The sequence below is a fragment of the Myxine glutinosa genome, chromosome 7 (assembly GCF_964187855.1).
Source record: "Myxine glutinosa chromosome 7, kmMyxGlut1.1, whole genome shotgun sequence".
Taxonomy (NCBI): Eukaryota; Metazoa; Chordata; class Myxini; order Myxiniformes; family Myxinidae; genus Myxine; species Myxine glutinosa.
In genome coordinates this window covers 70679124-70699989 of record NC_136267.1, presented here as the reverse complement: position 1 = coordinate 70699989, position 20866 = coordinate 70679124, and the positions used below count along the sequence as shown (strand labels likewise).

At 42.1% G+C, this 20866-nt stretch overlaps 1 protein-coding gene across 15 annotated transcripts in view; it reads left to right on the top strand.

Annotated features, from left to right (window-relative positions):
- LOC137431315 (transcription factor 12) overlaps positions 1-20866 on the top strand; it is a 263317-nt gene that overhangs the window by 161794 nt on the left and 80657 nt on the right. For 8 of the 15 annotated variants that reach the window (XM_078781846.1, XM_078781845.1, XM_078781842.1 and 5 more), the window contains 3 exons: positions 13757-13830; positions 14893-14964; positions 15314-15499. In XM_078781846.1, coding sequence (XP_078637972.1) covers positions 13757-13830; positions 14893-14964; positions 15314-15499 — 332 coding nt within the window. The remainder of the gene's footprint in view (positions 1-13756; positions 13831-14892; positions 14965-15313; positions 15500-20866) is intronic. The other 7 variants (XM_078781854.1, XM_078781852.1, XM_078781849.1 and 4 more) reach the window with 1 other exon arrangement.

The window sequence follows — 20866 nt, the reverse complement described above, 5'->3', positions numbered from 1 at the left end:
TAATGGGTTTTCAGAGAAATGATTTGGCTTTGCTGACCTCAACAGATGTGTCAGGATGCACAAAGGAAACTGACACAAAAGGAGGCCATTTATCCCATAAAGCTCGTGTCGTATCAACATTCTCTCATCTTTGCACCAGCTCCCGGCCATTAAGCTGGTGTCAGCAACTCAGAGAGCATGTATAATTGGCCCATGTCTTTCAAAAACTGGCTGGCCAGGCCTGACATTTGACTGAAGCGGGCGGGAATTTTGAAGTTGACCGTTGTGCCGATGGTAACTCACCTTCTCTTTGTCAAAGGACGCTGTGGCATTGTTAATGTCCACCAAATATTGCCAGCTTTAGATCCATCCGATATACGGCACACTTTGTAATGAAACTTCCTGCCTGCGAAACACCAATCCAACAGATTACAGTCAGCCCAAGAAACGAACCCGGACTAGATAAATCAAAGGTAATTACCCCTATACTAGAGTCCCTGTATATAGAGAGTTGTGTCAACTCAAATTTGGACGCCATTTTGTGTCTAAGTGTGTCGGATTAGATATACATGTACATTCGCGATATGGGGTGATATATTCTAAACCTGCTAAAAAAAATTTACTACACATATTTAGTCTTATTATTACATACAGGTGATATTTGTTTTGTCAAAAACTCAGCTATTGCCGTGAAAAAGAGCTGTGTGGTGATATTAAAAGTGGTATGGCAATGCATATTACAAGCCAACACTGCATATAAGAGCTAACATTATAAGTAAGACAAACCAATGCTGTCGTTCTCTGAATTTTAATAACTTTTAGAAAGGAGTGTGGGCATATCCAATATTTTTTAAAGGGTGCCGAGAGCAATTCCGGTGTAGGACTTCCAGCCGACATATAGTCTAACACACTTAAAACAAATTCTGTACGTGGTATTGCCATATTTCTATAGTGTACAACTTTCGTTTTATCGACATTTATATTCAATTTCCATTGTAATGATTTAACAAGCTGCAAGTCAGCTTCTGTCTCTGACATAAGGAAAACGTCATCGGCATCTAGTAAGATTGAAACGTTCATTTATTACTACACCCTTGCCCAGAACTCTGATGGATATTGCCTGATCGATTAATATGTTTCATAGCTGGCGACTTAATTAACACTTAAGTTTCGACTGCGCCAAGCCGTAATTAAACAGAGAAAAAACTTTTAAAAAATACCTGCAGTGTTCACGGTTCGTCGAGTCGAACAGATATGGAAAAGCACAGATAAGACGTCGTATTCACCATAACTTGTTTAATTTCACCAGGAACACGATGAGGCCAACACAGTAAACATTCAGTACAAAACTTGGTTCATACATTCAGTACAGAACATGATTCATACATTCAGACCGTAAGAAAACTCTGCCCGTAATACAACACTCTGACCAGACCAACACTTCATCCCACTACGTTCACTCCTCACATGTGAAACTCATCACTACTCCGTTCACTCCTCACAAGTGAGACTCATCACTACTCCGTTCACTCCTCACAAGTGAGCATCCCCCTCACAAGACGCATGAGCACTGTACAAAGCAAACTATAACTCGTCAAATTTGGGACGTATGGATGGCTGCACAACCCGCAAAAAAATTGAGCAGGTCCCCCCCTAAAATTGCTTTTATGCAGGCTGATTAGGCTAAAGATTTTAAACCAAAAAAATAACTTGCCTCGGAATAAGTTTTGAATGGACGGACAGACAACTGAAAACAAAACGGACCATGGGTTTCCCACCCCTATAAAATCAAAATTAATTCCCTCTGAAAAAGTACAGTGACATTGCCCGCAGACTACCCAACCGCAGACCAGGCAATGTCACTGTACCGGGACATTTCATCAATTAATGACAATATGCGGTCCGCTAGGACTACCCGAAAAAAATTGAGCAGGGTTCTTCCCACGGAAATGCATTTTTGGTCAGCTCCTTGAAGATTATAAACAAACACAAATCACTTCCCTTTAAAAGGGTTTTCAACGGACAGACAACCAAAAAAAAACCGAGCAGATAGAATTGCTTTTGAACATCGATCATCAAGCGGCGTGGGCCTACCTGGCAGAGTCTCGAGGAGTCGATCGCTTTCCAGCTCTTTCGTCTGACTTTCGCTTCCCAAATTTGTCTTCTGACTTTATCACTTGGAAATCTATACATCTTATATTTCCCAGATTGGTTTGAACAACCAAAAGCAGAACAACCAGTCATTTTGTTTGGCAATAAACAACATTCCCGTACCAAGCTGACGTTCACGCACGGTGAAGTTAGACACAAAATGGCGCCACGAAATCACGTGACCAGAAATCTCGGGTCAGCGCATGGCGCAACTCTCTTTATACAGGGACTCTACCCTATACCATCCTGTCGGACTGTGCTGTGTTTACTTTCCAACTTCATCGATCAATCTATTTATCTTCTTTGTTTTCAACCGATTCCTACCATGAACTTTTGAAGTACCTTAACCTCCACTTCTTCCTCTATTTAACATGCACTAACTTAAAAGTCCACACCCCTTTATGATTAGTTTTCCAACTTCATTACCTCCACCACCGAAGGTGGACGGAGGTTATGTTTTCAACCCTGTTCGTCTTTCTTTGTTACTTGCAAAATCGAAGATTTTTCACGTATATTGGTTGGTCTTGCATGTTATTCTGTCTGTCTGTCTGTCTGTCTGTCTGTCAGGAACCGAGTGGCGTGCTGACGAGGAGGGGAGTGTCGTTGAAGCTGAAGGGAAAGGTGTATGCTGCATGTGTGAGAAGTGTTACGATTTATGGGAGCGAGACACGGGTAATGAATGTAGAGCAGCAACGAAGGCTGGAAAGGGTGGAAATGCGAATGGTTCGCTGGATGTGCGGAGTATCGTTGAGAGAGAGGAAGACAAATGATGAATTGCGAAAGATGATGGGAATAGAGCCTGTGATTGATGGTGTGAAGAGAAACAGGTTGAGATGGTTTGGTCAGGTGTTGAGGAAAGATGAAAGTGACTGGTTGAGAAGAATGATGGAAATGAATGTAGAATGAAGTAGAGGATGGGGAAGACCGAGAAAGACTAGGCTAAAGGTGGTGGAAGAAGAAATGCGGGCAAGGGGGTTAACAAGGGGAGATGCAGAAAACAGGGCAAACACCCCCATTCTAGCAGGGAAAATGGCCTTAAAATGTCTGTTGTTGTTGTTGTTGTTGTTGTCTGTCTGTCTGTCAATCACCTTCAGGTCACAATTTTCAACTGATCTTCATGAAACCTCCCCAGATGGTAGAGTTTGTCATAAGGAAGAAGCCTATTGATTTTTAGGTCAAAGGTCATCTTGAGGTCAAATTTCTAAAATTGTCATTTTTCATCCGATTGACTTGAAAATTGAACAGCATTTGCATATTGTCACTAAATTTGGAAACCAACCATTTTTGAGGTCAAAAGGTCAAAGGTCAACTCAAGGTCAAACTTCCAAACTTATCCATTTTCATCTGAAAAATAATCACTTTTCATCCAATTAACTTGAAAGTTAAACAGCAATTACATTGTGCATCACTGAATTGGGAAACCAACTCTTTTTGAGGTCAAAGGTCAACTCAATGTCAAACGCCTATCAATTTTCATCTGAAAAATCATCAATTTTAATCCTATTGACCCATGCTTTGATTAAGATCATCAATTTTAATCCTAATGAAATGGAAAATTTGATGTATCCATTGCAACGTTTTTTGGGGGGAGGGGTGGATTTTGCAACTATCATGCTCTGCATGACGTCTTCTTGTTTGTTTGTCTGTTTGTCTGTCTGCCTGTCTGCCCATCTGTGAGCAGGATTTCTCAAAAAGTTTTGGACTGATTCGGGCAAGATTTGGTGTACATGTTGTGTGTATGACAATGAAGAATTGGTTAGATTTTTGTGAAGATCCAGATCCGGATACGAGAATTTTAAGTGATTCTTAATAATTGAGAGATAGAGTAAAAAACAATATATAGCATGATATCTCAAAACTTTATGGATGGATTTGGATGGAGCTTGGTGGACATGTTGGGTGTGTGACATGGATGAATGAATAGATTAGATTAGATTAGATATTTGTGAAGATCCGGATTCGGATACGAGAATTTGTGATTCTTCACCATTGAGAGATAGGGCCAAAAACGATATTTAGCACCATATCTCAGAGTTGTGGACAGATTATGACAGAATTATGTGGATGAGTTGGTTAGGTGACAAGAACAAACCGATTAGATTATGGTTGATGTCCAGATGCAGATCCGGCCTATCAGTGGGATACAAAACGTAAACTGTGCAGCCTGGCGGAGTTATGTGCTCTACTGAGTGTTGTTCTCATTTATATTTTTTTCATTTTAACTTCTTTTTTTTTTAGAAACTGTTGATATACTTTTGTGCAGGTTTAGTAACTCGATTAGTTACCACTTTTCTTCAAACTCCACTGACATATAGCTGATAGCCATACAATTACTGTTCTGAGAATAGTTTAGATGAACGGATTATAATCTGTTCATCTAAACTATTCTTCTAAACTATTATCATATAATTATCGGAGCAAATTAAGCTGATATCAATAAGTTGTGCAATATCAATTGAAATTGTCAGCATTGTTAAGCAAGTTCTTGAGGTAGGATTGAAGGGATGGAAGGTGGCGATGTAGGGGTTGCTGTTTCGATGTTAGATCTCTATAAAACCGTGTAGCCAGTAATTCAAATTGTTCGGTTAAATTGAGAGTTGGTGGTGATGGGTTATCTCTCAGAATATGGACAATTGGCAATCAAAATAATTGCTCGAACCTTTATTTCATCAACAGACTTGACGAGGCATTCGCAGCACTGTGTTATTAAATATACATGGTTCTTCAAGGTACATGAGCAATAGAAAACTTCCAGTCTTGGCAAGGTTGCAAGTTGGGTATTATGGCAGCTGGTGCCATTTTGCAGATGTGTGAATAAAATGTTTTGAAAGAAAATTACACTTGAAGCATGCATATGCATAAAAGTCGAGAAGTGAAAACCTGTAGAAGCACGGCCAAAGAAACCCTTTGTTTGAAGTGAAAAAGCTTCATTTTGACACTTTGGTGACAGTGCCACTTGCCTTAGATGTGTACAACAGCTGGTTGAATTTTCGATTATAAATTAATTGACAAAGTTACTTTGAATAAACAAAGTATTGTTGGTTCTCCTTTTTTAATTTTTTTGGATAAGAAATTGAGGCTCATGGGAGACTGGGAGAGGGAGTTGGCAAAGTATAAAAAGGCAATATAGTGACAGTGGGGCCACAGTTGGATACAACAAGCAAGAGATTGAGATAACAACAAAAGATGAGACATGGGGAGAATTAAAATAACCTGCAAATATGAGGGTTGAGTAGAGTGGTGTCAATGGGGGTAGAAAAGATTACAGGTAGGGATGGGGGTGACATGAGATGCACTGCTTGCTTGAAACCCTGGAGGGAAGAGTTCAATTAAATTGTCTCTGGAAGAAGGGAGAAAATAGGAACAAAGGAGTGGATGTGTGAGGCAAGGCTGGATTTTGGAAGTTGAAACAGGAGGGCATTACTGGAACAATGCGTACGTCCTGGGGGATCTGTTTAGGGTCAGAGTGCTGGGAGTGCCTGAGGGAGCTAAACTGGAGGAGAGAGAGAAAGACCATCGACTTGTCCTCACTGTGAGAGCAACAGCTTTTGTGCTAAAGGGATGCCGCATAATTCATGAGAGAGATTATGATACTGACAACTCAGCCCATAGGAGGAAACTTTACTCTGTTGAGCTACAGACAAAGGCTATGTTGGCAGTGAGTAGTTCTGATGTTTTTAATTGAGTGTCTGTTCAATCCAACTCTCTTTGTCTGTTTGGTCTCATCATTCCCTCCAGGGCTTCAACACAACTGTTCAACACCATACCAGGTCACACCCTTCCATATCCATGATATTTTCTACCCTTATTATCCCTCCCCATGTCCAACTCTTTGTATTACCTGGTTATCACGTTTACACCTGCTCCCTCACCTTCCTCTTCGTTTTTGTTTTCCTTGTTCCGTTTCTGTAATGCAACTTAACAGAATTAACAGACAACGATCAATTGTTGTACATTTATTAACTCTCGGCATACAGGGCCTTTTCACGTCCACGCCATCTGCACTCTGAGGTAACTCCCGGGAACAGAAAGAGACCTGTTTGAACACAGGGAACATTTTGCACGTCCATACATGACATACTCCCCTTTAAGTCCAAAATTGCCAAGAGAAATACATGCAAGAGCAATATATTTTTTTAAATGGAGAAATATGTGTGTGCAAATAAAAACAGGTGGTCCTCGGGTACTCTGCCCTGGCCAGTAAGCTGACACAGGGATTATTCTGCCCCTGTATGTATCAATGCGAAAATAAAACACAGAGAAAAACAAATTTTGAAGATTCAAACAGGCGGGTGCTTTTCTCTTGCGCATTGAGCGTCACAGTGGAATGGTGGATACAGTCTGAGGCGATTTTTTTTTTTTCAGTCTCCACAGTGAGTGGAGCGTTTAATGACGTTTTTGAGGCATCAGAGCCAACTAGAGCGGCCACGACGATCTCTGGGAGTGGCAGGTCGAACTGTTGTTCTGGCTGTGATAAAGCTGCAGGCTCTATCGACTGACTGTGACGGTAGGCAGGGGAACTGGCTTCTCAGTGACATCCCCCGGTAACCACGTCGCACCCACGTTGTGGGCAAACACTGGATCTCCAATGTTGACATAGCAAATGTTGGATGACTTATTGTGCACCAACTTTTGATTAAGCTTGCTCTGATAGACGTTTGACAACACGTTCAGTTTGAGATCGTCAAGCACCGATCTCAGGTGTCTTTTCATCAACAACTCGGACGGAGCTGCACCTGTTGTTTATTGTGGTGTGATGCGGTATTTGAACAGGAGACTTACAGCCGAGACAGCATAGAGGTCTTCGATCATCAGTAATGGATATTTATCCAATGACAAACACTAGTTCACGGTCATTTTGTAATCTCCACATATGTGGATGGGACTGGTCTGGTTCTATTACCGGAACGATGGGTGCTGCTTATTCAGCGTACTGAATTGGCCCGATGATCCCAAGACTTTCAAGATGATTCAGTTCCTTATCAATCCACTCCCGCAAGGTGAACGGGACTGAGCGAGCTTTGCCAAATAGAGGTTTGGCATCCTGGTCAAAACTGACTTTAGCCATCTGTCCGTTCAAAGTTCCAAGCTCATCTTTGAAGCCCTCCGGATACATATCCAGCACATTTTTGAGTGTTTTTGTAGCCATATGAGAAGCGTTGGCTGCCCGGAGTTGATGAATGCTTTCCCACTTCAGCTGAATTACGCTCAACCAGTGCCTGCCTCATAAGGAAGGCTCCTTTCCAGGAATGACTATCAGGGGTAGGTGGAACTCATGATTACCAAAGCCCACCATGACATCACCGTTTCCACAGGGAACAATCTTCTCACCTGTATAGGTGGAGAGTCCATAGGTAGTATGTTTTAGGTCGGGTCGGTCAGCATTACTCCACACGTTGTTGGAGACAGCACCGCTGATGAGCGAAACAGCCGCACCAGTATCGACCTCCATTTGCAATGATCCATTGTTGACAACACCAACCTACATTTGCAACATTTGTCGCGAGAATCAATATGAAACATGTCATACAATTCTGGAGTTATTGGAAACAGAACTCACCTGGTCAAACGCAGGTTCTTCCGAACTGATAAACTGATGAATCTTCTTGTCAGCAGCTTTCTCTCTCCTCCATTTGCGAGTGTTGCAAGCTGGAGCAATATGGCCAGTTTTCAAACAAAAATGGCAGGTTGCATCTTTGAACCAACACGTCTCCGGAGGGTGCTTTCCGTTGCACCGGAACCATTTGTTGTGGGTTTGAGACTGCACTGGCTTCTGACGAGGAGACTTGTTCCAATTATTCCAGCTGATCATGATGTAATTGATTCACAGCAGGGCTGGTACCAGGCAAGCGAGCAGCCAGCATCGATGCTTGAAGGGTTGTGTTCAGCACTTTCCATGGAAATGGTGGTGTCTGGCATTTTGGAACGTCAGCCTTCTCTCAGCAAGTAAGCATTTGCGGGTGCAGTCATCGGACATGCCGACCACCGAGGGATCATGGAGTATGTCATTCATCGTGTCTGCAAACTCACACAGATGTGAGATTTTTTTGAGGTTTGCAATAAAGTCTGCGATCGACTGAACTTGCTGTCTGCACATGTAGAAATTGAACCGACTCAGAATGACTGAAGGAGACGGATTGCAATGTTCCTTCAAAGCGGTTTTGAGCTCTGCATACGTGAGCTCCTGGATTGTGCGGAGATAAATCAGGTTTTTAACGAGTGTGAATGCCTCTCCCCCGCAAAAGAACGGAAGACGGCTTTCATCTGCACTTCCGTTGTGACGCCGTTCGCCTCAAAGTAGAAAGACAACCGCTCAGAATGTGTCAAAATTCTCCCCCATGAGTGTAAAATTTGTCAATATGACCAAAATATGTCATGCTCTAGGTGTTTACCTTCGTCGCCATGTAATGTAACTCAACAGAATCGACAGCTAACGTACATTTATCAATTGTAGTACATTTATTAACTCTTGGCATACAGGGCCATTTGACATTTCACGTCCACGCCATTTGCACTGTGACGTAACTCCGGGAAACAGAAAGAGACCTGTTTGAACACGGGGGCATTTTGCACGTCCATATATGACAGTTTCTGCTTCTTCTCCAGTTGTCTTTTCTCCTTCTGTGATTGAAAGTTTGTGCCTGTACCTAGCTTGTTCACCCCCACAGTCCTTCTCCCTCTATCTTTGCTCTTGGTTTTCCCCCATGTGCTTCCTTTCTCCCTCTGTTTTGTCGCTCTGCCTTGATGTTTGTGGGTCCCCTTTTCCCCCCCCCAATGGTATTTTTGTTATGTTATGTTTTGGACCACTCTGTAATCGATCTCCTCCACCAGTCTCAACTCTGTATAAAAGAAGAAAAAAAATACTTGGAAGTAAAATGTTGTGGTGAATTCATAGGTTGGTATCCATGGGGAGGAGTAAATTTCTCTTTAGGAAATGCCCCACTGAGTGCAGTGAGAAAGGCGGCACCATTGTTGTGACGTCGCTGGTACCTATAGTACGGTACCCCAGTAAGTGACTGAACTTCCTCTTCGCTGTGTTTGTCTCGTCTAACCAACCGTCTGTGTTTTGTCGTGTATGTTTGTGTGTATGTCCATATGTGTGAGTGGCAGTTAGGAAATACAAAACAAAGAAAACCTTCACTTGGCTATTCTAAACCAATGATACTCATTCTCAAGGAAACAAACAAATGATTTGATGTCCAGTTGGATGTGATTTCATCATAGTTTTCAAACGTAAAAGCTGTAAAAACAAGAAGAAAAATACATAAAATGTCATAGCCCCCGTGATTTTAGTAATTTTGCTCTTTGGAGTTAAAAGCCGCCTGTCGGCCATCTTTGGACAGATTACAAAACAAAATCTTCTGCATATGTATACTCTCATGCATTGTATTTGTGCCAAATTTGCACAAGATTGGTAAATGCATGTCTGAGAAATGGTTGAGGACATGTTCAATAGAGTTTTTTTTACAACTAAAATGGCCGCCAGTCGGCCATCTTTGATTCCATCGTGAAACAAAATCTTCTGCATATGTATACCATCATGTCTTGTCTTTGTGCCAAGTATGAATAAAATTGGTCTGTACATCACCGAAATATGATTGTGGACGGACAGACAGACGAGACCCAATCCATAAGCCCCCGTTTATGACAAAGTCCAACTAGGACTAAAAAACCAACAACCTGTAAATTGCCCTTGAGGGTGGATTGTCCCTAAAATCACATTCCATAATAATGATTCTATCCTGCCCATCCTTCCATTATACTAGCATGAGTACACATAGCAATTTTTTGAGGGTTTTTTGACCCACATGGGCAAGAAAAGGTAAGGTCACATTACTTAGCTTTTATTACCCTGTGCTCGCGAAGCGAAAAGCGGGGTAAGCATTCAGTTACGTACGTACGTGTCTGCATTTCAGTAAAGTAAAGTGTGTGCCGTGTCTGCATTTTAAAAATTCATTTTCTCGGCAACCATTGGTCTGATTGACATGAAATTTTCACCATAGGAGCGCCTCCTCCTGTATAATATTTTAATGATTATTATGACGTCATATGTCACGTGGTACAGGGGCCATCTTGGAAAAACGTTACACCTCTATATCTCCCAAACCGCTCAATGGAAAAAATGGAAACATGGCTCATTGTCAAGTACTCACCATGGGGAATAAGATATGTTGATGATGATGTCATCAGTGCCTTAATTATGACGTCATAATTCGACAAGTACAACACTTGATCTGATTAGTGTGAAAAAAAAAAACCTTCCTCTGTAACTGTTAGTCCGATTGGCACGAAATTTTCAGAATATGAGCGGCTCCTGTGGAATTTTAAAAATGATAATTATGACGTCATATGTCACGTGGTACAGGCGCCATCTTGGAAAAATCGAAAAAAGGTTGCACCTCTGTATCTCTGAAACGTCTACATGGAAAACAGGAAAGAGCAATCAGAGATCGCAGACCCTCGCCAGGGTGTGTTTTAGTGTTTTTTAAGGCTTTTGTGTTAAAACAAACATGGCGGCCGAAACACGTAACCGATGACGTCATCATTATTATTTTTTTCTCCACCAATCTATCCCCAGATGACGCTCAATAAATTTCATCTTGATCGGATGAAGTTCTGTACGTGTCAAATTATGACGTCATAATTAAAGCCAACGACGTCCACACACAAATCCAATCAATGCAAATCTTTAACTAATTGATCAACTACCCATGGGAAATATAGTTTGATAAAAGTGACATCATCAGTCACTGGTCTGGCAGCCATATTGGATCAAAAAAAAAACCCTTAAAAAACAAAAGAGTTGGCTTGCACCAACCAGATGTGTTAATGATGATGCCATGATGTTGATGTTTGTTGATGATGTTTGTTGCTCCAATCTGAGCCCCTGTCTCACGGTGCTGGGATCTCAGGTTCAAATCACACGGACTTTGTCGATTCTGTCAATTGTCTGCAAATGTCCTTGAAGTTAATGAAAAGGTTCATTTACGTCTTCTTATGTCTTTGGCCTGCATGTCATGCTCGTATGTACAACCTCCTCGTTGAGCCAGAGAGATTTTCTAAAAACAACACTCGTTCTTCCTTGATTTGTTTTTATACAAGCCGAGATAGTGTATAAAACCCTTGTGTTGCTTAACGGTTAAGGGAGCTGGCTGGAGATCCCAGGATCCTGAGTTCAAGCTCCTGTCATTCCGTAGAATTCGCACCAGGTGGGTTGACTCAGTCTGTCATTCTTCCGAGGTCGGCAAAATGAGTACCAGCTTAATGGGAAGAATGAGTCATTTGAGTATCCTGCGTTGAAGTGGCAACCCGTCCAGGATTGTGCCCAATAGCCTAGGTAACAACTTCGGCCACCCTATGCATCTGAAGATGCAAAAGGAGTGCTGTTCATTAATTTTATACACTATCTGGAAAATAAGAAGAATAAACATATATGTGCCTCGCTTCGATGTTTCCATCTCCCAAGAACTCTGGCTATTTGTTTGCTTATTTGTTTATTTTTGTCTGCGTGCAGCTTGGGCAGATAAAAAGAACATAGGCACTACATGGCTGCACATTACAGAAGTACATCAGGCTACATATCACTGCACTCAATCTCACTATTGGTTTTGATGAGGTTTCGTTATTATGTGTGTGATGCATAAAAAAAGAAGTGGGGACAGCTTTGAATGGGTCGTGTAGGGAAGGGTCCTGGGGACGCTGCCCTCGAGGAAGAGGTGAAGGGTCTGGGGGCATTTTTTTGATGCAAGGGAAATGGGAAATGATGAGCGTTTTATTTTATTTGCAGGTTGGTAAACAATTATTCTTAGCGCCATACATTGTATCATATATCAAAATAATCCCTTGGGAAATTTTTTTTTCACATGTTGACTAAGGTCGTTTTTACAACAAAACCAAAGAGGAGGACATTGTTGCTCAAAAGAGCTCAACATAGCAGCTCGCGTATGTGGTATTCACGGATGGAACGGTGGCTGGTTATTATTCATCTGGGGAAGCAAGATGGTGGGGAGTAGATGGGATGTGGGGTGGGAATTGGAAAACGGCGGTTTGTTCTTGAAAAGGAGCCTTTTCGTGGGAGGATCAGGTCCTATAACCCCGTTCCTGATCTCACTTCTGTTTTTGTGCCAAGAGTGTTGCAAACATCCAATTTATTTGCATAGAGACCCAAACCACTTCCTTTTTGAGAATTTTTGGCCATTAGCCTCAGGTCGGCATCATTGCGTGCCGTTTGTTTGTATCGGAATAGAAATGGACTGAATATCAGTTGGTTTTTTTGTACTTAAAGGTAAAATGAACCAACTTCCTTCTTTCTGGGTTTTATTTGATTGCTTGGTTTCAAAAAAAAATTGGATGGCATAAAATATTTATGGAATTTTCAGTGTATTTGGAAAATGGCATATGAGGTTTGGTTTTCCCTCTTATCTCGGCTGCCCCAAGTTGGGGAGTGACCTTTCAAACATCAACTTTCCATCGACTATAAATAACGGCATCACCGAATAAATTAAATTGGACTTGAAGCCACTGCTGCTTATTAGAGTTAAAAATAACAAGGCTGCCCTTGCCCAGTAAACCCACAAAGAATTGTGGTTGTCACAAACAGTAAACATGCGACTCGGTGTGAGCCATTCTAAATCGTGAAGCTGGTCCAGGGAAGAGTGCAGGCCTCCTCCTTGTATTTCACTAGTTTGTGTTGACCATTGATGGTCCAGGCTGACTTGTCAACTTCCTGCGTCGTTGAGAGACTCGCAATGCTTGGTAGAAGTGGTGGTAGTTAAGCAGTGTAGCTTTTCTTGCCGTAATCAAAGTATCTGCTATTATTATTATTATTATTATTATTATTATTATTCATTACTTATTGTTGGTGTTCGTATATGGTCAACATTTTCATCTGAGCACTTGGCTTGTAATATTATATAGAGTGACCCCAGGTTCAAAACCTATATATATATATATAACGTGTGATTTGTTCACAAGATTCCATGATTTTTTTCAAAAAGTAGGCACTGAATCATCGCCGTCGACATTCCATCAGAAACGATGCGACCAGCAGGCAGCTTGCATGTCCGCCCGTGTCTGCGTGTGTCGTGCAAACATATGGCTAAGCTCCCCCGTTAATCTGCGATTCCTCTACAAAATGAGGTTGGATTGTGTTATTTTTAAGCACGCGTTGATTTGCATTCCGAAAAGGACTAGTTTGTGGTAGGTATGTGTCATCTTGGACAGCTTGTTTTCATGCCTTTTGTACAAATTTTATGGGACCTTAACTTTGAAGTCCTTTTCACACATCTTGTCATGCTGGATAAATTTTGTATGATTCAATCAGGACTTGGTGGAGTAGGGGGGGGGGGGGGATATGGGGGAAGGGGAAGGGTGGGTAGAGAAGTTGAAATGGGAAATCTAGTGAGTTGTCTCTTGGCTTTGATCTTACTTGGTCAGACAAAATACATGATTGTCGGATGTGCCAGGAGTTAGTGGTAGGGAATGTGGAGAGAGTGCTTTGATGCTGTTGTCGAACTCCTCCCACCCTTCCCCAACCCGCCCCCCCCCCTCCCCATAATCCCCACTAATTCTACCCCTCCCTTTGAGTGCTGTCTGAACTTTACCGCTGCTTGCCTTCTGATCCCAGGGTCTGGCCAGTGGAGTCGGCAGTCTGCACGCACACCGTCATCACCAAGCTATGATGCTTCTCTCCACTCACTGGTGGGTGGGTTTTGTGCCAGCTTGGACGAGGGCAGGGAAGGAGATTCATGGAATTGGTATTGGTAGGGAATTGGTAGGGGAAGACCGAGAAAGACTTGGCTAAAGGTGGTGGAAGAAGAAATGTGGGCAAGGGGGTTAACTAGGGGAGATAAAGAAAATAGGGCAAAATGGAGAAGATTGTCATGGGGACCGCAAGGCTAACCCCCGCTCTAGCAGGGAAAATGGCCTTAAAATGCCTGTTGTTGTTGTTGTTGTTGTCGGTGGTGGTGGGGGGGGGTAGGGGTGGGGAATTGTGGACATTTTAGCTGTCTGAGTGCAATGACATACGCGTCATAATAGCAGCTTTGGCATGGGTGAAATACTCACCTTCCGGAAAGCGTATGATTAACGCTTATAATCACTGATCGCATTTGGGTTGTCACCACACGCATTCAAGCCAAAACCTCCATTATGGAAATACATTGAGACCTCCCTGGTTTGATCAACGATGAAGGAAATGTGTTATTGCGAGCAATATGTCGTCATTTCTGTTTATTTTTGTTTTTTGATATTTTGCCTTCGCGATGCAGCATTCTTTTGGATAGACTTGTAATGAGGTGTGCATTTGATGCCAAGTGACACATTCCAATCGCGAAGAGAAAGAGCCTCGTGTAACAGCTCTCGCTGGGCCAACCAGCACAAATTGCACAGAACTGCAGAGGAGGTGGTCATCATGGCAACGTGCCTCTTATGCTTGTAACTCTTCCTTACATCCCGCTTTCTTTGCTGAATTTGGTCACTTATCCAGTCCGATTGTTAGTCTGCTAACCTCCTGAAACTTAACTTGTCTTCTCTTCTCCTCCTGTGTCCCAACCCCGGACGCCATTTAACCTCACATTTTATTTTTACTTCTTTGCTTTTTCACCACACATGCAATTTTTACTCCCCCTCATTTCGCTTCCATTTGTAATACCTCGGATGCCTCCTTTATCCTGGCCATGCCCTCCCCTCCCCCTTCCAACTCTTCCCAAATCACATCATAACCCCTCACCTCTACTTCCAAACTTCCACTGCGTGCTGTAGAAAAACCGGTTGATGCAAGAGCTGCACAGAAACTTAAAGGATGCCGTATACACTTCGCGGCATCCGTGCAAGGTATCTACTGTATTCACCTTTGCAACTTTTTTTTCCCTATAATCACAGATCCTCCTTCGAGGAACATTTGCACCAACTTTGTTACGGTTCTCCACACTCGTACTATCGGCCAAACCTGTTACTGGCTGTTTGAATTTCTGCCTTGGTGTTTTGTAGATCCTAGAAAAGTAGGATAATGTCTGATCCCATCACCTCGTCCAAAATTGGTTGAAAGGGGTGGGCTAGCCATGCCAAGTTTGTGTGCTAGTAAACGTCTTAAGTGCTGCCGAATGTTTTCGATTCTTCCGGCCGTCAAATTTCACCGTACTTATCTCCTCAACCTCTCTTCTGCCCTCTGGACATCATGCAGGATCGACTAGATCGCCTAGACGATGCGATCCACATCCTTCGAAGTCATGCCGTGGGACATGGCCCTGGTGGGCTGACCACCCACGGAGATGTGCAAACGCTCCTCGGGGCAGCCCATGGAGGAAATGTAGACCAAGCAGGTGTGTTCAGTGGAGGCAGCAGAGGTGATGGCCGGTCTTCAGGCCTGGTGAGATTACGTTATCTTTTCCTCTTTTTATTAAATTTTTAAATCGCTCTTGTCCTCGCTGCATTCTGGTTAAGTGATGTCATTTAGCCGCACCCATCTCTCTTCTTCCAGCCCAACAGTTGTTTTGCTATTTCTCTTTGTGGTGCTGAGTTTGCCTTGATCAGTACTGTTTAAATTATTGATCTTGCACCCAGGCCAAACTGATTGTAATAAAATGATGACAAGATACACTTATAAGAGGAAAAAGGAGAGCTAAGTTGGCATCAAAGATGACAAAGTTCACTCATGACCTCATGATTCATGACCTCATGACCTCATGAAAGTTCACTCATGATTTTGTAGCTGTGGTTTGGGGGAGGGAAGAATACTCCCTGGTCATGATGTGATGCAATCGACGCTCTACAATCTTGTCCAAAACAAATACTGAAAACTGCTTCAAAAATGAGATCAGACATCCAGGATGTGCGGGGCAGAATTTGTTCTGTTTGCATATAATCTCTGTATTTTATCTTTTGCACGAAGTTTTTTAGGATAATATTTTTTTTACTGAATCAAAACTCGATAAGGTGAAGGGCAGGGGGCTGGGAAAAGCCCAGTGATCAAACAGCTCTACATAGCTGGAGGGATCGGTAGATGGTTTGACAGCCATCGGTTGCAGTTCAGGTGTGTAGCCGAACACTGAAGGAAAGGAAACCTGTCCATTTTGTAGGATAATGTCATTGTGAAGGCAGGTGCCTAAGGCATAAACTTGAAATACAGACCTCTGTTTAAACAATGACTCGTGACCTTCCAGGTCGTGGGTTAAACTGCAAGTCGTCCGAGGTCACAAGGCCCCTGGGCGACGTGAGTTTGGACTAAGTCCCTGATCTTTCCATGGCCTTGGGACATGTGGCTTGTCCTCTCTGAGCAGCTGGATCAAATCACCCTGCTTGGCGGGAAGCTATACGGCTCCTAAGGATAGGGACATCATGCCACAGGCCATGAGCGGCCTCGATAGACCCTCAGGGATGCTCACGGAAATGTGACCTCTTGCCATAGACTTCCTGACCAAGGAAACTCTCAAATGAGCAATTAATTTAAACATGTATACTTTCTTCCAGAATCGTTTTCTTTATTTATTTCAAAGTGGAGATTCTTGAGTTGATTTTCAACAAACGAGTTGAACGAGTTTCTATTCAAAATGCCCATTTCTCATGTGATGCATTTCAAAGGATTTGTTTACTTTCTTGCTGATGTTTCCCGTTCAATTTTTGGCCCTTTTAATCATTCACAAAAACCTGCATGATTTTACAGATCTCGCCTTATTTTCATTTTTGATATCGTGAGTAGTGAAGCCTTACTGGTAGTGCATGCATTTGTAATCCATGCGATGAAAACTGTGGTTTTAGTTTATCTATTGCCATAAAGGAAAAATTCCATGGATGGCTTTGTTTCCCTATTTCTTTTCTAATCTCCCTTCCATCACATCACCCCCTCTCCAAATCCCTCCCCTTGTTTCCATCTCTTTAACCACTGGGAATTGCCTGATTGGATGTAACAAGAAATGCTCCATGAGAAAGAGGAACAAAGCATGACCCACAATTCTCATGCTGCAGCCATACAAATGGCACCAACAGAAACGATAAATGTTTGTAAAATTTTATTTTAAAAAACAAAAAGTATTGTAGACTTTCGTGAAAAGTTCCACGCGTGAGGGCATTTAAAGGTTGGCGTGGATTTTTTTGTGTAATATGCAAAAATAATAGTTAATTGCAGAAATTTTGTGCAGTGTTAATGTTTACCTTGAGCAAATTTTACAGGAAGGGATATCAATGCCGACGAAAGCATTCAGTGAAAGCGAAAACCAAGATGGCGGCTCACAGTCATGTCACACGTGTGCTGTGAAACGGAGACACGTAAATCATTAGTGAAACAGACAAGCGATATTGAGCACTCACATGCAATCGACTGCTGCCATACAGGCAAACATTGAATGTGTTGAGCATATAACTTTTGAGAATTGTGGGATTGCTCTTGGCCATACCTGACATTTGCAGAATAATTGGGTGTCATTGTTGAACCACCTTTAGAGGCCATTTTTCCCCGCAGAGTAGGGGTTGGCCTTTTTCGGGCACCGTGGTCCCCTTTTTGAAGCAATGTTTTATGGCCGGATGCCCTTCCTGCCGCCAAGCCTGTTAGTCGCCTCTTGCGACACACAGGGAATTACCAGTGAGCTGGTACTCAATTTGCCGACCTCGGAAGGATGGCAGGCTGAGTCAACCCCCCTGGCGTTAATTCAGCGATCGACCGGGATTCAAACCCAGTATCCTAGGATCCCAAGCCGCACCCTAACCGCTAAGGCAACACCAGGCTATTGCCATTGTTGGTTGTGTCAACATCAGGCTACACCCTAACCGCTAATTGGGTGTCATTGTTGGAAGTGTGGAAACAATTATTCATTCTCGTTGAAATTCATTAACATTAGTGTGTGCAAAGGACCTCACATTTGATTGAAATAATTACTTTTTGACAAAGATTGTGCCACGTAATGAGACCTGGGACAATCGTTTCATGCCAGAGATAAAATGAGCCAGCATGGAATGGAGAAATTGAGTCGCCAGCTTAAAAAAAATTAAGTTTAGCCATCAGCTGGAAAGGTTATGGCGATCGTGTTCTAGGCCCGAAATAGTTGAATTCGTGTGAAACGTCTTTATGTGGAAAACCATCGATGCACGGTATAACATTGACTTGTCTTTCACTGAAGTGAGAAGCAATAACAGATGATGAACAGGTACGCTGTCTTTGAGTGTGACTTGACTGTGATAATGCTCGTCGTCATATGGCAAATGTGACCACATCTACTCTTGTGATGATGGGTTGGGAGATTCAAAGTCGTCCATCATCCCTAACTTGTCACCTTGGAATTTTCATTTCTATGAACCACGCAGAGAAGATCTGACGGTATTAAGTTTATAAATGACGAAGATGTAAATGCGTGTCTTGAAATGGTGTATCTGGCCCATTGATCGACACACAGGTGTTATCGAGCCACTACCACTTCGCATGGGAATATGTTAATAAACAGGTGAATGGTCATGACTTTACCTGTATGCTTTTAATTTTTTTCTTAGAATTAAAAGTTCACATCAATCTTGAAGTATGTGCTTGTGTGAATGCACAAGCATGTGCATTAAGGGGAAAACACAGTTGGATAAGATATGTACAAAGTACGGCTCCACCGATTTTGTAGGAAAAAAGGGTAGAGTATGGCCTTCTCTCACATCCATATTACAAACTCGGATTGAGCAGACATTTTCGATGATGATAGCGTGCTTACGGTTTATTGCTCCTTTTCACTCCTTCCTCTGGCATACGAACAGATGACGGTTGCGAAGGGAACAAAACAAAGCCGTGTGTCAGAGCTCAGATTGAGCCATGATGAAGCCAATACGTTGTGGATGAAACATCGCCTGATACAGTCTACTCTATCCTGATTGTTTTAAAATTGGTGGAGGTGTGTGTGTGCGTGTGCGTGCCCATGTGCGTGTGTGTGTGTGTGTGTGTGTGTGTGTGTGTGTGTGTGTGTGTGTGTGTGTGCTTGTTTCCACCTTATAAGATGTAAGCTTAGTTATAGAAATCAGAGAAGTGTATGCGTGCACGAAACTTTGTCTCACACCAGAAATTGGTGCAGGAGCACGTATGTTTTATATCTTAAAAAGTACCACTTCACTTGACTGTTGATTGTGAACCTTTGTCTCACACCAGCAATTGCTGCAAGCATTCTGACCAATTGGGGTGCCTGCCATGCATCCATTACACAGTTTAGGCTCGGAAACAACAAAGATTTATTCCAGTTAAAATGCTACTTCTGTCATTTATTTACAGTCTGTGAGACACAGAACCGCCCACTGCAAACAAGCAGTGTCAGCTGCTACACTGCTACGCACAATCTCATTCGGCCACTCTGCTTGTTTGCAGTAGGTAGTTCTGTGTCTTTCAAAGACTATAGCTAAAAGCTATAAGTAGATATTTAACTGTAATTACCTCTGCCACCAAAGGTGGATGGAGGTTCTGTTTTCACCCCGGTCTGTTTGTCTCTCTGTCTGTTTGCCTGTGAACAAGATATCTCAAAAAATTGTGGATGGATTCGGGCGATATTTGGCGGAGTAGTTGGGTATGTGACAAGGACGAAATGATTGGAGTTTGGTGAAGATCCGGATCCAGATACTATAATTTTAAAGTGATTATTCACCATTGGAAGATAGGGCCAAAAACAACATATAGCAGGATATCTCAAAAAGTTGTGGACGGATTTGGATGAAACCTGGTGGAGAGGTTGTGTATGTGACGAGGAAGAATTTATTCAATTTTGGTGAAGATCAGAATCCGGATCAGAGAATTTTTAAAGTGATTCCTCACCATTGAACGACAGGGCTAAAACCGATATATAGCACGATATCTCAAAACGTTATGGATGGATTTTGGACAAAACTTTGTGGACAGGTTGGGTGTGTATCAAGACCGAATCGATTCGAGTTTGGTGAAGATCTGAGTATGGATTCAGTAATGCTCTAGAAAAGTTCAAACATATAAAGTGGCACCAATTTGATTCATACACCTGTATGAAGTAAATGTATTTTATTTGCCAGATGTAGGGTGCCCCTTTATATGGACTTTTCCAGAGCATTACTGGTTCCTCCTAAGAACACAAGGGTAGTACAGCATGCACGCAAGATTTTTTTAATGTCCCTTCTTTTCTATTGTTTGACATTTTCTATAAGTTATGGAATGTCCTTTCATTTCTCTACTTCGCCACATGGCACATACCCTTATATAAAGGGGCCTTTTCGATGCCCCTGGCATTTTTCACAAGATACATTTTAAATACAAAAAAAATGCATTTGTTCATCGTACCAGACTTTATTCAAGACGATATAAAAGACTTGAAAAGGTAAGCGGAAAAATATTCAACCCAGATGGGATTCCAACTCACAATCCCCAGCTTGGGAGTCTGATAATCTATCCATTGGGCCATTGAGCCAGCACGTTAAAAAATTTTGTTTTAATATTTTAATGGGGTATTTAGTGTGCATGTATGTATGTGTATATATATATATATCTGGTTGAATAATTGTTTTCTTCGTTGGTGAATGGTCATGTTGGTGAATGGTCATGTCATTATATATACATACATACATACATACATACATACATACATACATACATACATACATACATACATACATACATACACAATATATCAGTAGAAGCTGACAAACAAATTTTCAGTCCCCATGTTAGAGATGCATAGAGAAACGATCCCATATAAAGGGAGGGGTACTTTGCACCTCCCATTGATTATTCACGACGATATAAAATACTTCAAAA